Consider the following 19522-nt stretch of genomic DNA (forward strand, 5'->3'; position numbering starts at 1 on the left):
GTATAAGTTCACTGTAGTTGACGTAGGTGCTTTTGGCAGTGATTGTGATGCTGGTGTTCTATCCAAATCAGTATTTGGAAAAGTATTATATAATCGCACACTTAATATATCGCATGAAACAAGGAAATTACCTGGATGTGATATAGAATTGCCCTATTTTGTCGTTGATGATGAGGCTTTTCAGTTGCATAAAAATGTTATGCGTCCCTATTCTGGTCGATACTTGAGCGATAACAAAAGTATATTTAATTATCGTTTATCACGTGCAAGACGTACAATCGAAAATGCTTTTGGTATTCTAGTATCAAGATGGCGAATACTTCGTCGCCCAATTTGTGCTCATCCATCAACTGTTGATCGATATGTTTTAGCATGCGTAAATTTACACAATTTTTTAATGACTGAAAACGCCAAAAAATCATCATGCGAACAAACATACTGCCCAACAAACTTTGTCGATCATGATAATGATATGGGAACAGTAATACCGGGAAGATGGAGAGATGAAAACAAAGGAATAGAACGTCTAAGGCCTTGCAGTGCACATAGGGCAACTCGCGAAGCATACGAGCAAAGAGACATTTTAACTGAATATTTGCTATCATCCGTAGGTGAAGTTACATGGCAATATGAACGGATACATGTGGGTTCTACGTATCATACGTTATACGAATAAATATTGTATCCAGTACTATTTTTACTTTTTTATTTCTGTATCAAAAGTACAAAAATATACATATCTATGTGCTGAATTACATATATAATTAATGTAAAACAAGTGGCAACAATGGGAGTGCGCACGATTGGACACCGCACGATTGGACACCGCACGATTGGACACCGCACGATTGGACACCACCACTCACAGCGGCCAATGCCTAGAGTTTTTCCGTTGGTTTGGTTAGATAAGTCAAGATGATTGGTTGGTGTCCAATTGTACTGTGTCCAAAAGAGTGTCACCCGCAACAATGCATATAACTTAATATCACTTTTACTTTGGTTTTGATTATAATGAAATGTAAAAATTTTAATACATTTGAACAAAATAATATTTGTTATCATAGAACACGTTAATACGTCTTAAAGTTATAAATAAAAGTTTATTTTCAAGCAAACAAAAATTTTATGCTTATTTTATTTGTAATAGAAAATAAAATTAAAAAGAAAATAAACTAAAAAAACTTCAAATAAACAAAACGTTTAATATAAGTCTTTTAGTGCACAGCAACTTATAAAGCATAAAAACAACAAATTAAATATTATCCGCAGACAAAATTATATAGTAACTAAAACAAAAAAACAAAAAATTATCAGTCTTATATGCTTTTGTCCATGCAATGAAACTTAACATTTTGACTTAAAATGTTCACTTGCACTTAAAATATTCAATTGCTCTAAGATTGCTGTATATTTGTATGCAATTATGCAAACCCTACTGCAGTTGTACAACAAGAACCGTCTCGACATGAAATAGGTTTGTTCTCTGTAGCTGAACTGGTTACACTAGTTCAGAGTTTATCTTTTTTACTCCACATTGGAAAGAAAAAGATAAACTCAACTAGTGCAGCCACTTCAGCTACAGAGAGCAAACCTAATGTGATTTTAACATAACTGTTATAAGATGTAATAAAAAATTATCTTTAAAACTCATATAAAATCTTCATAATCTTTCCTTTCAATGGTGCCTTCCGTGGTTCTTCTATTTTACGTAATTGAAATGCAATTGTGCTACTAAAAACATCATCTTCATCCATTTTTTGTTTACCTGAGAAATGTTGAGACATAACAGATGATAAATTCATAAACGATTTGTCAACTTCGTCCGCTTCTTGCATAATTGTACATTTTGCTTTGTTTTTTTTATTTCCTGGCATAAATTTTATGCATGGTTGCATTGATGACAAAATTGCTTTATTTTCTGGTGTAGATTTTATGCATGATTGTATTAATGACGAATTTTCATTAATACTTGGCGATAAAGATGGGGTTGAAGATAGAGATGGAGATGAAGGTACAGATGATGAAGACGACAGTATTGATAATGGTGATGAAGATTTTAATACCTCAGATGGAGCAGAAATGCTGAAAAGATTATAATTATTTATTAGTTTATGTAAAAAGATTATAACTAAACCAGTAAATATTTTACCATTATTTGCAACCTACAAACAAAAGAATTAAAGCTTTGTTAAATTATTACTAAATGAGTTGTACTCACCTATTAATAGTTTCAACTGGCTTACTCTTTTGTAAAATACATTTGGTTTTGGGTATATTAGAAATAAAATGTGTTCCTCGTGGTGTAATGTTTGTATAAGTTCTAAAAATTAATTATAAAATTAATTATATAAAACAATTATATTACAAAATTAGTTATATATAAAAATAAAAAAGCATATAATCTAATTTATCTTATAGAAAGGTAATAGAACTTACTTCCTGCTTTTAACAAAAGAATCCAAAAATTTCATGTTGTTATATAATAAGAACGTCTTGTAGATGCTCCACTGCCACTTCGGGTTTCTAGTTCTCTTCTTTTCTTTTCGCGAGAAAATTTTTCTCTAAGTCTTTGCCATCTATTTTGACAATCCGTAACTGTAATTAACAATAAAAAAGATATTAATAAAAGCAAAGTAAAAAAAGTAAAGAGAAAAATATGTAGTTGATGACTTATGAAATATAAAATTTATAATTTATAAAAATAATAAAAAATTACTTGGTAACTTTAAATATTCAGAAATTTCCATCCATGTACGTTCCTTCTTCTTTGCGTTTTTAAAATCTGTTGCACTTTTATCATAAAGAAAGGGAAAGTTTTTAACGAGATCTATTAGAACAACATCAGCATCTTCTTCACAATATTCGTATGTACAATCCTGCTCATTCATGTTTTCTTTGTCACTGGCTAATTCACAATCCATCTTGAGAGTATTTTCAACAGATAAAATAACTACAAAATAAATATTTTTTATTTGATACGATCGTAATACGAAGATTTGTCAAGCGCCGTCCTATAACATAACCTTACTTACATAAATATATCAACAATATGAAATTTTTCTGCATATGCACATGTTCTGCTTATGTGTTGTAGAGCAATTTTGTAGTCTTTATATTAAGCACGTGATTGGTTAACCTTATTATGCATATGCTTATGCGGCTACATAGGTGGTAAAAATTTTTCGACAATGTGCGTACGCTATTTTTACGTCCTATGCAGCAATATGGCGTTCTTCATATTAAACGCGTGATTGGTCCATTTTTTATGCATATGCTTATGGGCTTATGCAAGTTTGTGTGGATATAGCTAGAGTTATAACTTCGACGTAAAAAGGACGTGTAAACGGTCGCAATATAACGACGGTTATAATGCCAACCCATAAAAATTGAACTTTATTTTCCATTGTTTATAGAGTTGGTATTAAGTTTCCAAATCTTAATACAGAAGGCAAAGAAAATTAAAGCAAGTGAAAAAAAATAAAAACGATGGAAACCAAAAAGCGTGAAAGTTGGGAAACCGAAGAAACTCAAGCATCTAATTTTTCGTTATTTTATGTTGGTATTAATGAAAATCCTTGACTCACTTCACTCGAAAATTCTTAAGCTGCTTTAGCTTGATGGGAATAAGATAAGCCTGAACGTGTAAACGCACCTCACTTTAAGTAGGAGTTACAACATTAACGTTACTAAATCGAAGTTAGAAGCCGTGTAAACGTAGTCTATGTAAAATTTCAGAGAATTAGTCATTTAATATTGCATATATTGAACTAAACTACTTTATTATACAATTAGACATGTGTACGTATATTACTTGGATTATGACGTGTTTTCCATCTAATGTTCCTATACAGTTTGGGAAGGGTGACACTCTTTTGGACCAAGCACGATTGGACACCAACCAATCATCTTGACTTATCTAACCAAACCAACGGAAAAACTCTAGGCATCGGCCGCTGTGAGTGGTGGTGTCCAATCGTGCGGTGTCCAATCGTGCGCACACCATCCCATTGTGTATCAAAATTATTTGCTATTTTTATCCAAAAATCTTTTGTAGGTTGCTCAAAAACTTTATCTTTTAATGAAATCCAGATCGCTTCACATGTTTCAGACACAATTTTTGAAATAGTATTGTGCCCTACTCTAAATGCATAAGATAGAGATTTCATGTTATCTCCTGAAGCCAAATAACGCAAACATATTTGTAAGCGCATATCAGGAGGTATTGGTTCTCGAATACATTCCTGTTTTTTAATATATGGTTTCACAATAGTAAGTAATTTGTTAAAATCCTCTACAGTCATTCAAAAATAATTAATGAATTTGTTATCATTATAAAAATGTAATTCTTTTATAAGGGTGTTACTGGTTCCAAATTGCTTTCTACTATCGGTTGAAAAAATTGGATGAACCCAATATCTTCGCTTTTGTACTATTTTCTTTTCATGTTGACACTTTAATAAATACGAGGTGTGATCAAAAAGTAAGATGACTTTTCATTTTTATAAAAAAATATTCATTTATTCATCCAAAATTATGTTATCCCCTTCAAAATAATCCCCCTCTGATACAATACATTTGTGCCAGCGCTTTTTCCAGTCGTCAAAACATTTCTGAAATGCACTTTTGGGTATTGCCTTGAGCTCCTCCAGCGATGCAGCCTTAATCTCCTCAATCGTCGCAAATCTTCGTCCTTTCATAGGCCTTTACAATTTTGGGAAGAGGAAAAAGTCGCTGGGGGCCAAGTCTGGTGAATACGGTGGCTGAGGCATGATGATAATAGGCTTGTTTTCTATTCCTGCACTAGACTGCACTGGAACGTTCTTTCTTGCTTTCGCTAACTATCAAATATATATCTATTTCATTTTAAGTGCACTCTAATTTAGGGAGTTCAGGAACAGAAAACAAACGGAGTATTGTTGGCCAAAAAAATACTCACTAGTAATGACGTGTGCGCAGGTGCATTATCATGGTGCAGAATCCATGCATTTTCTTTCCACACTTCCGGACGTTTTTTTCTTATTGATTCACGCAAACGTCGCATAACCTCAAGGTAATACTCCTTGTTTACCGTGCGACCTTGTGGTAGGAATTCTTGATGCACAACGCCATGGTAATCAAAGAAAACTGTGAGCAAAACCTTCACATTCGAACTTAGCGTGCTTTCTTCGGTCTTGGCTCTCCTGGACTCTTCCACTGGGATGATTGGGCTTTGGTTTCGACGTCATAACCATATACTCATGTTTCGTCACCAGTTATAACCCTTTTGAGCAGATCAGGATCATCATTGACGTCGTTCAACATGTCTTGGGCGATGTTCATGCGACGCTGCTTCTGATCAAAATTAAGCAGTTTTGGAACGAATTTCGCTGACACACATGTCATACCCAAAACATCCGTTAAAATTGATTGGCATGAGCCAAACGTTATGTTAAGATCATCAGCTATTTCTCTAATCGTGATTCGACGATTTTTCAACACAATTTCTTTCACTTCCTGAACATTTTCGTCGGTTTTTGACGTGCTGGGGCGTCCGGAGCAAGATTAACATTTTCTCGGCCCTCTTGGAATAATTTATACCATTTATAAACATTTTTTTTGCTCTAAGTTGACTCAGCGTACGCCACTGTCAACATTTCAAGAGTTTTTGAACACTTAATACCATTTTTTACACAAAAATTAATACAAACTCTCTCCTCCATTATTTTCAACAGCAAAAAATCGCCGGGCACGCAAACACGAGTCTAACCTTTATGCCTCTTACATAAAAACAACACATGCTATATAGGCTGTGTTCCGATATAACTGCCAGTACTGGCAGTGGTGAAAAATCCGTTCCGTTATTGGTACGCAGCGCACTGCGACAGCATCTAGTAACATCAATGACGTCATGAATGGTAGCCATATTGCCACTGTGACTACTGCAGCTTGGCTGTGTTCCGTTTTTACTGGCAGTGCAGTAAATGTGACGTCATGACAGTACACTAGGTCTGTTCGAGTTGCTTGAAATCCTTAAAAATTTTTGCACTTGAGATGAGATAAATATATATTCGATCGTAAAAAAGAGAAAGACGACAAAGAAATTAATTCAAAAAGGGCAGCAACACGAACAGGCCTACTGTTACAACTGTTCCAATATTACTGCATTACTGTCAGCACTGCTATAGCATCGTATTTCGGAACAGCATTGCAATAGCCATATTGCACTGTAGCTACCTCACCTTGGAAGCTGCAGTAGTCACAGTGGCAATATGGCTACCATTCATGACGTCATTGATGTTACTAGATGCTGTCGCAGTGCGCTGCGTACCAATAACGGAACGGATTTTTCACCACTGCCAGTACTGGCAGTTATATCGGAACACAGCCCTTCCAAGGTGAGGTAGCTACAGTGCAATATGGCTACTATGCTGTTCCGAAATACGATGCTATAGCAGTGCTGACAGTAATGCAGTAATATTGGAACAGTTGTGACAGTGTACTGTCATGACGTCACATTTACTGCACTGCCAGTAAAAACGGAACACAGCCATAGTCAAAACTGTGAACATATGATCGTGATGATTGTACCAACACAAAAAACAAATTTTGAAATTAGAGTGTACAGAGCGCGCAAAATTCAAAAAGTCACCTTACTTTTTGATCACACCTCGTATATTGCTATTAATTTTTTTAGCTTTATTTCTGCCACTGTGCCATCAATTATTTGTAATAACATTTTTTTATAAAAATCACAAATATAAAGTAACAGTTGATCGTAATTCATTTTCGGGTAATACTGAAGGAGACGGTCTTCCTCACCGATTTTGATGAAATTAGGCTCATTCGACGCGTTTTTACATGAAACTAACAAATCTGGCAAAAAAAAGTGTCGCTCTGCCACGAGAACCGAGGTATCAATCATTAGAGTTAGCGATTGTACAGGTTAGAATCAGTCATTTCGGCGTAATGTAAAGAACTGAGCATGCGCTGTGATAGAAATGTGCACGAAATTTGAAACGTTTCTTTATTAATAATTACATCACTGTATATTTTATTTCTCCCTCCCTGTTAATTATAAAATATATTATACAAATGTTTAATAAAAAGTAGACATTGTGTTGGATTAAAATAATTATTAGTTTTTGTGCAATGTAGATATTTTTTATTAAGGCATGAAAACAATTTATTTTATAAAATTAATTAAATTAATAGACACATTCCACTTTCAAATAGATATCTTGAAACAAGGTCTACATATGTATTGCTCCCTCCACATAAGTTTGCGACTTTCCACACGAAGGGAGGTCCACTCCATTCCCACCCCCACCCATCCCACCCCCTGCGCGTGCGGGGGGTGAGATGGGTGGGGGTGGGAATGGAGTGGATTTCCCTTCGTGTGGAAAGTCGCAAACTTATGTGGAGGGAGCAATACATATGTAGACCTCGTTTCAAGATATCTATTTGAAAGTGGAATGTGTTTATTAATTAAATTAATTAATTTTATAAAATAAATTGTTTTCAAGCTTTATTAAAAAAATCTACATTGCACAAAAATTAATAACTTTTTTAATCCAACATAACGTTCTAGCAAATACAAGCAAGTGTAGTAAATGTGGCAGTGATATAATTATTAATAAACATTTCAAATTTTGTGCACATTTTTATCACAGCGCATGCTCAGTTCGTTACTTTACGCCGAGATAACTGATATTCTAACCTGTACAATCGCTAACTTTAACAATTGATATCTCGGTTCGTGTGGCCGAGCGACACTTTTTTCTGCCAGATTCGTTAGTTTCATGTGAAAACTTGTCGAATGAGCCTAATTTCATCAAAATCGGTGAGAAGGACTGTCTCCTTCAGTATTACCCATTTTCGGAAATTGCTTGTTTGCTTGCTTATTTATTATTATCTTTTTCGAAAATTATATAATATGGATGTATATTGTGTATGTATATGTGTGCTGCGTTACGCAAAATTCATATCCATATGTCCCATGGAGTATATTACAAATTCGCGTAACCAATGTATTGTGAGCTTTGCTATCTTTTTGGAACAGTCTAAAAAAATATAAAGATATGATTGGTTATCGTGTATGCCATCAAATTTTTTTGCGTAACGCGTAATGGCTCTGGCAGACCAGCGCGATTTGCGACACGCGACGCGCGATTATCCAATAGGCGTACGTCTTTTCAAAAAATTGTAAACACCTATTGGATAATCGCGCGTCGCGTGTCGCGCCATCGCCATAGAACTTATAGTATATGGAACAGGAATAGCTTATCTCCGCAATGAGTGGCGACTGAGAGCAACATCTAAAGGACGAAGATATATCTCCATCCTTTGCGCGTCCTACTTGACACAGTGCGCATGCGTTGAGTTAGACTCTGTTTTCTAAGCGAGCATAATTCATGAACCACGTATCGTCAGTTAGAACTCCATTGTGCCTGTTTTCGAGTCCATTAATTCGTTTATTTGAATCATTTTTTGTCTTATTTATAATAATTTCTAAATATGTGATGCGAAATAGTAAAAAGTAAATGTAAAATGGACTTTTCTAGTCTTTTATTTATGATGAAAGTGTATTAATTTTGTGTATTTATGATGTATATATGCTCTTTTTTCGGTATTATTATAAATCTTTGTCTTGTGAAATAAACAAATTCTTATGTATAAACGTATGATACATTTAACCAATTAAATTCTGTAATTGTTTAACATTTCTTGATTCCGAATGTGTTCAATCATTTCTTCTTGAAAAAAACAACGAGTAAGAATACTATTTAACACTTTTGACGCCAAGAAATCTTTAACATTTTTTTTTAAATTGCATTTTTATTTTCCTTGATAATTTTCTCGCACGCACTTGTGATAACAATGACATCTTTACTCGGGTTAATTAAATTCCATTTTTTTTTTTCTATGAGTCCGTGCAAATTTTTGTCTGATTTGTCTTTTTGCTTTATCATGATTGTAACACAAAATGTAGTAACGACCTATTATGAATAATAACCAGTAAATTGCGTATCAATAATAATCGATAACGATGTTAATGATCACACGGAGTATAATTATGAGAAGCAAAGCGCTCCGTGCTGTATCCTCCCGATCCTCTGTCCGCTCTGTCCTCCGTCAGCTGTCACGTCGCGGTGAGTAGAGGGGGAGAGGATCTGAACGCTCATTGGCGGAGCGCGATCATGCGCACAACATTGGATCGTACGCGCAAAGGACAGAGATATATCTCCGTCCTTTAGATGTTGCTCTCACGTTTGCGCTCGTATTCCTGTTCCATATACTATAAGTTCTATGGTCATCGCGCTGGTGTGCAGGAGCCATACGCCTCTGATTGGTTACGCGATACGCGTTACGCGAAATATCTCATGGGACGCCACTCTAAAGCCTGCCGATACGTTTTTTCTTACTGGATTTCTAACTGGATTTTCTTACTTGCTACCGTACGGGCAATGGTACTGGCAGTGCTACTGGCCGTGGCTTCACACAGTGCGAGTTTTCGTACGGGCTGAGCAACTGAAATTTGTTTCATAGAAGCGGCACGCTTAAATATGGATGAGATAGATGAGATGGATGAAATTATTGCAACAGTTGTACATTGTCGTAAAATTGCTATTGCATTATTTTTAATTATTGAAAAATTGCGACAACAAAATAAATATCGCCGACGTTTATGGAGTCGACAGTCAATACATTCTTTAATGCCTCACTTTTACTGTGCTTATTATGGTAATTTGGTGTGTTTATCGCATATAAACATGGTTCCTATTAGTAGGCCTCTATTAAACATAAAATACTTTTTTTGGACTATTTTGAAGTCTTTTCATTTTTGCACGACGTCATGTTTGCGAAGTGAATTCACGTTTGAACTTTGACAACACTTCGACAGTATAATCTGGTATAACCCAGTATAACCTATATAGACTGCGTCCTGATTGGCTTTCACAATAAACCAGTACAGAATCACGTAAGAAAAATAGGACATGATCTATTACGAAAATCCAGTACGCGAGCCCATGGTCCGTGGATTGGCGTTGGAGGGGAAGGAAGGTCGTTGCATAGCCGCCATTTTCGAGACAGCGAGTCAGTGTTAGTGTACGTAGGTACTACAGCTATTAGTTGTGTGAGTAAGCGAGTGTGCAGTAAAAGTTAGAGTCCCTAGAAGTACAGAGTCTGGACATCTGCCCCTAAAATGTCGGTAATGAATATGTCAGTGTATGTACACTCAAGGACTTTGATTCTGTCCATGGGGAAATTTTCCAAACTGAGAAGTCACCACTTTCTACATACTCGCAGTTCATGATTAATGAAACAACTAGAGCTTATTGGTTGTTACGTTAATCATGAATTGTAAGTATGTAGAAAGATAGCGACTTTTCAGTTTGTAAAATTTACCTATGGACAGAATCAAAGTCCTTGGGTGTACGTGAGCTTTATGTGTGTGTATGTTTATCATTGTGTGCACTTGAACGTGTGTATGCTGTTATCGCATTGGCTAAAGAGGATTAAACGGGGATCCGTATTGGTGCTGCCATTTTAGGTGCAGTCCAATCACGTGGAACTCCGAGATGTCCAGACTCTCTACTTCTAGGGACTCTAGTAAAAGTATGGCCGCCGCCATTTTTGTTCCACATCGTTGAAGTGGATGTAACGACCTTCCTTCCCCTCCAACGCCAATCCACGGACCTTGCGCGAGCCAGTAGCGTAGCCCGTAAGCTACCCATTTCCAGTACGGGAGCACGTAAGACTGCCAGTATAGGAGCACGTAATTAAGCAATCCCGTAAGAAAAAACGTATCGTCTGCGGCAGGCTTTAATCAATTAAAACTTTAACAAAATATATTTCATACAATTAGTATATATGTATACATTGGATTTAATATTGCACATTAATGTAAGGAATTTCTGAGAAATCTTTACCTTCGAACTGTTCGTAAAGCAGGTAAAGGCAATATGCTTTTGTTGCGTAGGAATCTGTAGCGAGGAGAATGCATATGTATTAATATGTATAGCATGATCTATTCTTGGGAGTATCTTTCAAGCTTTTGCATTGACTTGTTTGCAAAATTTCCTTTATTGCAATACGCTGATTTTCCGGAATATTTTGATCCATCAACAGTTCTTCCGTTTTTGTTTTATAAATTTTTTGTAACTTAGTTTCTCTTTTTGCAAGCTGGGCTTTCGATTTTTTAAGAGAGTGTAAAGCTCGGGATTTTATTTTTTTGGCTGTTGCATTTAGTTTTCGTATACGCTGTAACAGCTTCTGTTCTGTCAATGAATGCGTTAGGCGTATATTTTGGCTCTTTTTCTTACATTGATTTTTATTGATATATTAATAAACTTTTAATAAAAGTAACATATATTTAAATTTTTAATAAAACATGTTATTCCATATTAAGAAATTATACGTTATTATAGGGCGGATTCCGATAGCGCACGGAACCGATAGCCCACCACCACTCACAGTGGCCGATGCCTAGAGTTTTTCCGTTGGTTGGGTTAGATAAGTCAAGATGATTGGTTGGTGGGCTATCGCACCGTGCGCTATCGGATCCCGTCCGTTATTACAATGTTATTTTTTATTACAGGTGTCGCACAAACTACCCACATAGAACTAAAACCTCCAATGGACGTCTAATGGACGTTTGCCGTGGAAGTACGGACCTTCCAGTGGATGTCCCATGAACATCCAATGGACGGCCACTAGACATCCACAGTTCCGCATTGCGCACGTCCATTGGACGTCCATTAGACGTTAACAACGGATGTCCATTAGACGTTACGTGGATCATTAATAAAGGGTTCATAGAGCCTTAGTGGATGACAAACCGATGTCACGTGGATTATTAGTAGAGGCTTTATGGAGTCTCAGCAGATGTTACTTAGATTATTAATGGACGTGTACCGTGGAAGTCCGGACCTTCAGTGGACATCTAATGGACGGTAAAAAAAATTTTTTTTTAAACAAATTTTATTATTTTTATAGCTTAATCTGTATTCACTGTTTCACATATAACATTTTAATTTACTAATTACAATTACGTACTATTTTATAAATTTTTGAAACGCATCGGCGCCGGCGGCATTCGAACCTAAGATCTTCGGAACGATAACCTAGTATCTTAACACTGAGCTAAACGTACACTTGTGAGATTATTAATAAAAAGTTATATTTGAAGTAAAGCTGATTTGAACAAGAAAAAACTGGCGTCTTGGGTCGCGCAAACACTCTTATTAACCTTTTGTTTATTTAGCCTTAGATATTTTTAATATAAATTATATAAATAATTAAAACTTGTTTTTGCCCATGACCAAATCAGTCAAAAAACAACAATTAGAAATAGTATCAAAGCATGAAAAAACATTAATGACGTAAAAAGCCCGTTGCCAAAGTTAATTTTGCAATTAGTTGTTATAAACAAATTGTCAAAACTGACTGTAGAGGAGAACTGATTGCGCCAATCGATTCACCGAGAAAAAAACATATATGACGCTTTTTTAATTGTCATAGTTGTTATAATTGTTATAAACAAATTAGTTGCATAATTGTTTTAATAAAGAGATAATGATCAAATTCCGTACAGAAACCGCATGATATACGTAATATAACATTTTATCCTTGTTTAACTTCTAATGATCAACAAGGATAACGTCATGCGCATTATATGCTTTACGGAATCTATCTGACTTCTATGATAAAAGTAAAATTTCATGAAGCTATAGAAATTTTATGGACTTCTAATGGACGTCCATCTGACTTCCATGATGGAAGTAAAATCCTATGAAACTATAGAGGTTTAATGGACTTCTAATGGACGTCCATCTGACTTCTATGATGGAAATAAAATCCCATGGAGCTATGGAGGTTGGATGGATGTCTAATGGAGATCTATCTGACTTCCATGATAGAAGTAAAATCCCATGGAGCTATGGAGGTTGGATGGATGTCTAATGGAGATCTATCTGACTTCCATGATGGAAGTAAAATCCCATGGAGCTATGGAGGTTGAATGGATGTCTAATGGAGATCTATCTGACTTCCATAATGGAAGTAAAATCCCATGGAGCTATGGAGGTTTTATAGACTTCTAATGGACGTCTATCTAACTTCCATGATGGAAGTAAAATCTCATGGAGCTATGGAGGTTTCATGAACTTCTAATGGATGTCCATCTGACTGCTATGATGAAAATAAAATCCCATGGAGCTATAAAGGTTGGATGGATGTCTAATGGAGATCTATTTGACTTCCATGATGGAAGTAAAATTCCATGGAGCTATGGAGGTTTCATGGATTTCTAATGGACGTCCATCTAACTTCCATGATGGAAGTAAAATCCCATGGAGCTATGGAGGTTTCATGGACTTCTAATAGACGTCCATCTGACTTCCACCATGGAGATAGACGTCCCATGGAGGTATGGAAGGGCGATGGACATCCACTGGAGGTCAATTTCTATGTGGGTAATGGAACAATAAATTTACCAAAAGATGCTGCTACAACAACAGATGTAATATTTTTATTTGATAAATTATTTGATTCCTTCAACAAAAGGAAGAACAAGGGCTTTTTAGCATTATTACGCAATCTAGTGGGCATTTAAAATTTTGGCAAAAAGCAGTGCGCAGACTAAAATAGATGAAATTTGTAAATGCAAAAACCCACAAATCGCTAAGAAAAAATACACCCTAATGTTTAATAAATTGGATACGAACAATACAAGGTGCAGAACTTTTATGGGAGAAGCTTCAGAAGTGTGGCTTTGAATCTTAAGTATCATCTTAAGATGCCATCGACCAATCAGAGAGCCGTATTAGCATCTTAAGACGTTACTTAAGACGATCTTGAAATAAGAATTGACTATGAATACCGGCCTAAATTTAAAACATGTGAATCAAAATCCAATAGAAAATTTGTTCAGCCAAATAAGAGACCATGGACACAAATAATAATCCTTCACCGTATTTATTTAGAACATTATTTAAAGCGATACTCACTTGTAATCTCACATCAAAGCTATCGGTATCGGCAAATTGCGAGGAAGACAAAAAAGATATTGAACCATTATTATCTTTATTACAAGCAGGACAAATTATAACAGAAGATACAGAAACAAATGTTGAATGCAATGAAGCTGCTATTCCCAATACATCAGCAAATTTTTATTTCGATACGTCTAAGATAATAAAATTATTAAAAAAAATGAAAATAGAATGTACAGTTGTGTTCATTATAGTTGCGACACTTTTTCCCGATGGTTTCTGGAATGCAGCTTTGCTCATCGAGCGGCAAACGTAATTGGTTGGATCCCCAAGTAAGAACCAATCATGTTCTCAGCTCTTGTTATAGTTGCGTGTTCAGAGACGCATCTAAGAAAAAGTGTCGCAATTATAGGGTGTTTACGATAACTCAAGTTGAGTTGGTTTCCACTAGGGCCAAAAAATATTAGGCGCGACTCTCTCTGGGTGCTTTCCAGCTACGACACAAATCGACACTGTGTAACACAGTGTCCATTAGTGTAAGAGAGAAAATTTTAGTTGTTTCACTCACACTAATGGACACTGTGTTACACAGTGTCGACTTGTGTCGTAGCTGGAAAGCACCCTCTAGTACCTTTATGATTCATGACAACTCAACGCTGTATCGTATTGCCTGAGTTAAGTTAGACCTCGTGCTCAATCGGTGGACTGCGTAGAATAGTCGAAATATAAAACAGTATGATTATAAAGCACGAATCAATTTTAGAAATAGAAACATTGGGTGCTTTCCAGCTACGACACAAGTCGACACTGTGTAACACAGTGTCCATTAGTGTGAGTGAAACAACTAAAATTTTCTCTCTTACACTAATGGACACTGTGTTACGCAGTGTCGATTTGTGTCGTAGCTGGAAAGCACCCATTATGTATGCCAAATTAAATAAATGTTTTGAATATATTTCCAATTTAAAAGAAAGTTTATATAAAAAGATGCTCATTAATTTTTGTAGAAACGCTAGATTTTTAGGTTTTTGTATTTCAATTAAATGTTTAATAAGATTATGCGTTGCAAAAAACCAAATTCTTTGTTATAATATATTTCCTCTTACAAATTAAGTCAAGATCATTTAGAACTTATGTTTAGTATTATAAGACAGCAATTTAGATGCAATAATAACCCTAGTTCAAAGCAATTTCAAAGTGCAATAAAAAAAATTTTGCTTTATATGGAATTGAAAGAAGATTCATCTGGAAACCGTATTTCATTATCAAATATAAATATATTATATTTTACTTTTTACTCGTTAAATTTAATTACAACAATAAATAAAACCGTCAATAATGGAAAATAAACATTAGTAACTGATACAGTAAATTGTAAACTGATACATTAAATTGCGATAATAAAAACTTACAAATATATGATATTATTTTGTATTGTAATAAAAATAACTTGCAGTTAATTACGAGATGCTTCCGCAGTATTATATCATATATATCAGGCATTGCAGTACGTTTTATAACAAAAAAAAAAAAAAAAAAAATTGTGAACAATGTGTCGACGCTTTGACAGAACTCCAGATAAATTCTTACAACCATGATTTGTTGTCCATAAAAAATAAAAGAGGCTTATTATTTCCTTCAAAAGATGCAATATTTATGTGTGAGGTTTATGAGAAACTTATGCAAATAGCTATTATAAAATTTCTACATAGTACATTGGCTGAGCACGAGGTCTAACTTTGACTTAACTCAGGCAATACGGGGTGCTTTCCAGCTACGACACAAATCGACACTGTGTAACACAAGCCGTTTGTTTTCTGTTCCTGAACTCTCTAAATAAGTGTACACTTAAAATGAAATAGATAGATGTTTCAAAGTTAGCGAAAACAAGAAGGAACGTTCCAGTGCAGTCTAGTGCAGGAACAGAAAACAAGCCTAAGGCTGTGTAACACAAGGCTGTGTAACACTTGTTTTCTATTCCTGCACTAGACTGCACTGGAACGTTCCTTCTTGCTTTCACTAACTTTGAAACATCTATCTATTTCATTTTAAGTGTACACTTATTTAGAGAGTTCAGGAACAGAAAACAAACGGACAGTGTCCATTAGTGTAAGAGAGAAAATTTTAGTTGTTTCACTCACACTAATGGACACTGTGTTACACAGTGTCGACTTGTGTCGTAGCTGGAAAGCACCCACGATACAGCGTTGAGTTGTCATAAATCATAAAGGTACTAGAGAGAGTTACGCCCAATATTTTTCGGCCCTAGTGGAACCCAACTCATAGCGTTTTTCATTGGAAAAACTAGTGCGCACTGAGTGTGCACTCGCCGCTGGCAATTGGACGTTTCGGTTCGCGCGATGACGGTGCCAACGGAAACGCCCAATTACCTGCAGCAAGTGCACATTCAGTGCGCACTAGTTTTCTCAATGAAAAACGCTATCAACTTGGGTTATCGTAAACACCCATTAATGGCTCCTGCACACCAGCGCGATGACGCGCACGCGACGCGCGATTATCCAATAGGCGTACAATTTTTTTGAAAAGACGTACGCCCATTGGATAATCGCGCGTCGCGTATCGCGTCATCGCGCTGGTGTGCAGGAGCCATAAAGCGTAAGCTACAATGGCATCAGGGGGTCGATCATGAAACTTTTTCCCTAAGGCGGAAACGTGAAAAGTGAAAAATTTCTCCATTAACTTCAATGGTAAAGATTTTCACTTTTCACGTTTCCGCTCTAGGGAAAAAGTTTCATGATCGACCCCCAGGGGCCGTATTCTGTAATTCTTAACGACAGCTAGGGATATCGTTACGTGTCGTTGCGCAGCTTTTCTACCATGTATAATATCTGCGCAACGACGCTGTAACGATATCGAATTGTCGCTAAGGAGTTACAGAATCCCGCTACAGGGGATCGATCAAGAAACTTTTTCCCTAGAGCGGAAACGTGAAAAGTGAAAATCTTTACCATTGAAGTTAATGGAGAAATTTTTCACTTTTCACGTTTCCGCCTTAGGGAAAAAGTTTCATGATCGACCCCCAGTAGTAGTAGATTAGGATGTAAAGCCTGTTCTACAATAGCATAAACACAAGACCGTAAGGTTGTAAGGCATGGTTTTAAGAGCTCGTAAGCAAATGAAAAATTTTCATTTCTTACGTTACGACCTTACGGTCTTGTGTTTACTGCTATTGTAGAACAGGCTTAAGACGCTGGTTTTACTAGCGTCTTAAGCGTCGTCTACAATACAGTCGTTACGATGTTACGACTCTGCGACGGACCAATCATAGAAGAAAAAATATATCATTTTTTCTTCTATGATTGGTCCGTCGCAGAGTCGTAACATCGTAACGACTGTATTGTAGACGACGCTTAACATCCTAATCCACTACTATTGATGCCATTGCAGCTTATGTTTAATAGCTTATTGTAGAAAGCCTATAAGGAAGTTGATTGGTCCGTTAATACATGCATAAGGAAATGAACCAATCAATTTCTTTATGCATACGGTTATGCAACTATGCAAAAGCCTGTGTCGCGGCCTTTATGCATTTCATGTGCGAGGTCTTTTATGCGCACGCATGCAAGAGAAAGAGAAACTTTACATTAGACGAAGAGATGCTAATGGATAAAAGAAAAAGAGAAGGGGGCAACGTGACAGACAGAGACAATCGATGCAAGTTGACCCGTGTTTCTGCGCTCGAGCGCATTCATTCCGTTCATGATTCCCCATCCTCGTTGGCAAACGAACTACACACAGAGGCGCTGCCGTGATTAGTGAGTTGAGGTACCGCGTTCCTAAGCGTCGTGTTTATTACAAAGTGCAGTTCTGCGCGAGTCGCGCACACTACGGTTCGCGGAAAAAAAAGTGTGGTGCTACTTGTAATATATATCCAAAGCGAGATAGTATGATGGTCTGATCGCGATCCCAACATGACCGTGGATTTTGTCGACTATTTCTGGGTGAGTGATCTAAAGGAATCAATATGCCTTAGTTATTGTCTCTTTCCTTTTTCTTTTCTTCCCATCCTGTCTCTAATTTCCCAATGGACGAAACGTTACTTTCATCGGTCAGTCAGCGCACGTGAATTTAGGTTATGTCAGGAGAATTTATATGTCCGTTGTATGATCTTTTCACTGTAACTCTGCCCTGCCCTACTCCTTTGCCCTAAACAATCGCTATTTTTCCTCATTGCCCTTTCACGGCGATGCAACTTATTAATACACTTATCAATGAATCTCTCATCTTTTACCCATTTCATTCTCTCACTGTCGTATCCAAACGTCTATTTGCCATATTTCTATCTCTTCTATTCTCTCTCTCTCTCTCTCTCTCTCTCTCTCTCTCTCTCTCTCTCTCTCTCTCTCTTACCTATCTACTTATACGTATATCTGTTGTACATGTGCTTACATTCTCATGCCTCTACAAGATGAGACTGCTAGTTGTTTCAAAATTCACTGCCAGTGTTAATTTATAGTTTACACGCACTACAGATTTTTAACGCTGATTGTGAATTTGAAAAAAATCACGCATTTGATTGGCGTAATCTATAGAGATGCGTGTTTCACGCGTGTTTTAACGCGCAATTACTACTGAATTGGCTGCGTCTAGCAGAATCTTTATTCTTCAAGTGTTGGAAGTTTTTTCATTCTGGTGGAAATGTTTCTAATAATTTTTATAGTATTTGAAACATTTTTCAGAAATATTCAGAAAATCTACATCTTTTGGAATTTTTCATACATGTGAATTCTAAAATATTTTGAGATTTCTCATCCCATAATTTCTAAAAAAATATAAACTTTTTTTGATTTTATAACATTTTATTAGAAATTATAAAAACTAAAAATTGTAGAATTTTTTTAGGATATTTTATAATTAACATATATAAACAATTCTGAGAAAAGATATAGACTTTCTGAGTATTTCTGAAAAGTGTTTCAATTTGAATAAAAAATCTGAGAAACTTGTAAAATTATGCAGGAATTCTGAGAAATTCTGAAAGGTTATAAAAAAATTCTGAGGAAAATTTTTGTCAGGGCGATTGGATTATACTTTTAGATCTAGAGAAATTGTCTTATCGGAGATAAGAAAATTTCCAACAGTTGCAAAATAAATATTCTGCTGAATGTAATCATTGAAATCAAAAGTTACTTATAAGCATGAAGCATATGTGAAAAAAATATTTTATATGGTCATTTAATATATGTGCTGCAATCCTGTACATCCTGTACAGCCTAGTGAGACTATTAAGGAGTGGAGAGAATATAGTGTTTTCTACTTTGATTGGTTTCGCCATTTTTAGGGCTTTTTTGATCTTCCGCAATGTGTATATGTGTAATATGTACTATATGGCTCATATTCTCACCTTACTTTTATCGATAAAAGTACTGACAAAAGTGATTTAAATGTGACGATAAATTAACTCCATATTCTAATTGCACTTTTATTGGTATCTTTAGACATATTGTCAGTTATTGTCTAAAAATGTAGTTTTATAGTGAAAATCTATTTTGAATTGCATTTTTAGTACATTTGTATCTACCATTTAT

At 35.8% G+C, this 19522-nt stretch overlaps 1 protein-coding gene and 1 pseudogene across 7 annotated transcripts in view; one reads left to right on the top strand and one right to left on the bottom strand.

The window, feature by feature from the left end:
• Positions 1-1008: 1008 nt before the first annotated feature.
• LOC105206369 lies at positions 1009-3265 on the bottom strand (annotated as a pseudogene).
• A 14367-nt stretch (positions 3266-17632) lies between these two features.
• The window catches only part of LOC105197922 (F-BAR domain only protein 2), a 57133-nt gene continuing 55243 nt past the window's right edge, over positions 17633-19522 (top strand). For 3 of the 7 annotated variants that reach the window (XM_011164527.3, XM_026139619.2, XM_039456894.1), the window contains exon 1: positions 17634-17935. In XM_011164527.3, coding sequence (XP_011162829.1) covers positions 17906-17935 — 30 coding nt within the window. In that variant the 5' untranslated portion in view covers positions 17634-17905. Of the gene's footprint in view, positions 17936-19522 lie in introns of all 7 variants that reach the window. The other 4 variants (XM_011164525.3, XM_011164526.3, XM_011164529.3 and 1 more) reach the window with 2 other exon arrangements.

Source organism: Solenopsis invicta, chromosome 1, assembly GCF_016802725.1.
Source record: "Solenopsis invicta isolate M01_SB chromosome 1, UNIL_Sinv_3.0, whole genome shotgun sequence".
NCBI lineage: Eukaryota > Metazoa > Arthropoda > Insecta > Hymenoptera > Formicidae > Solenopsis > Solenopsis invicta.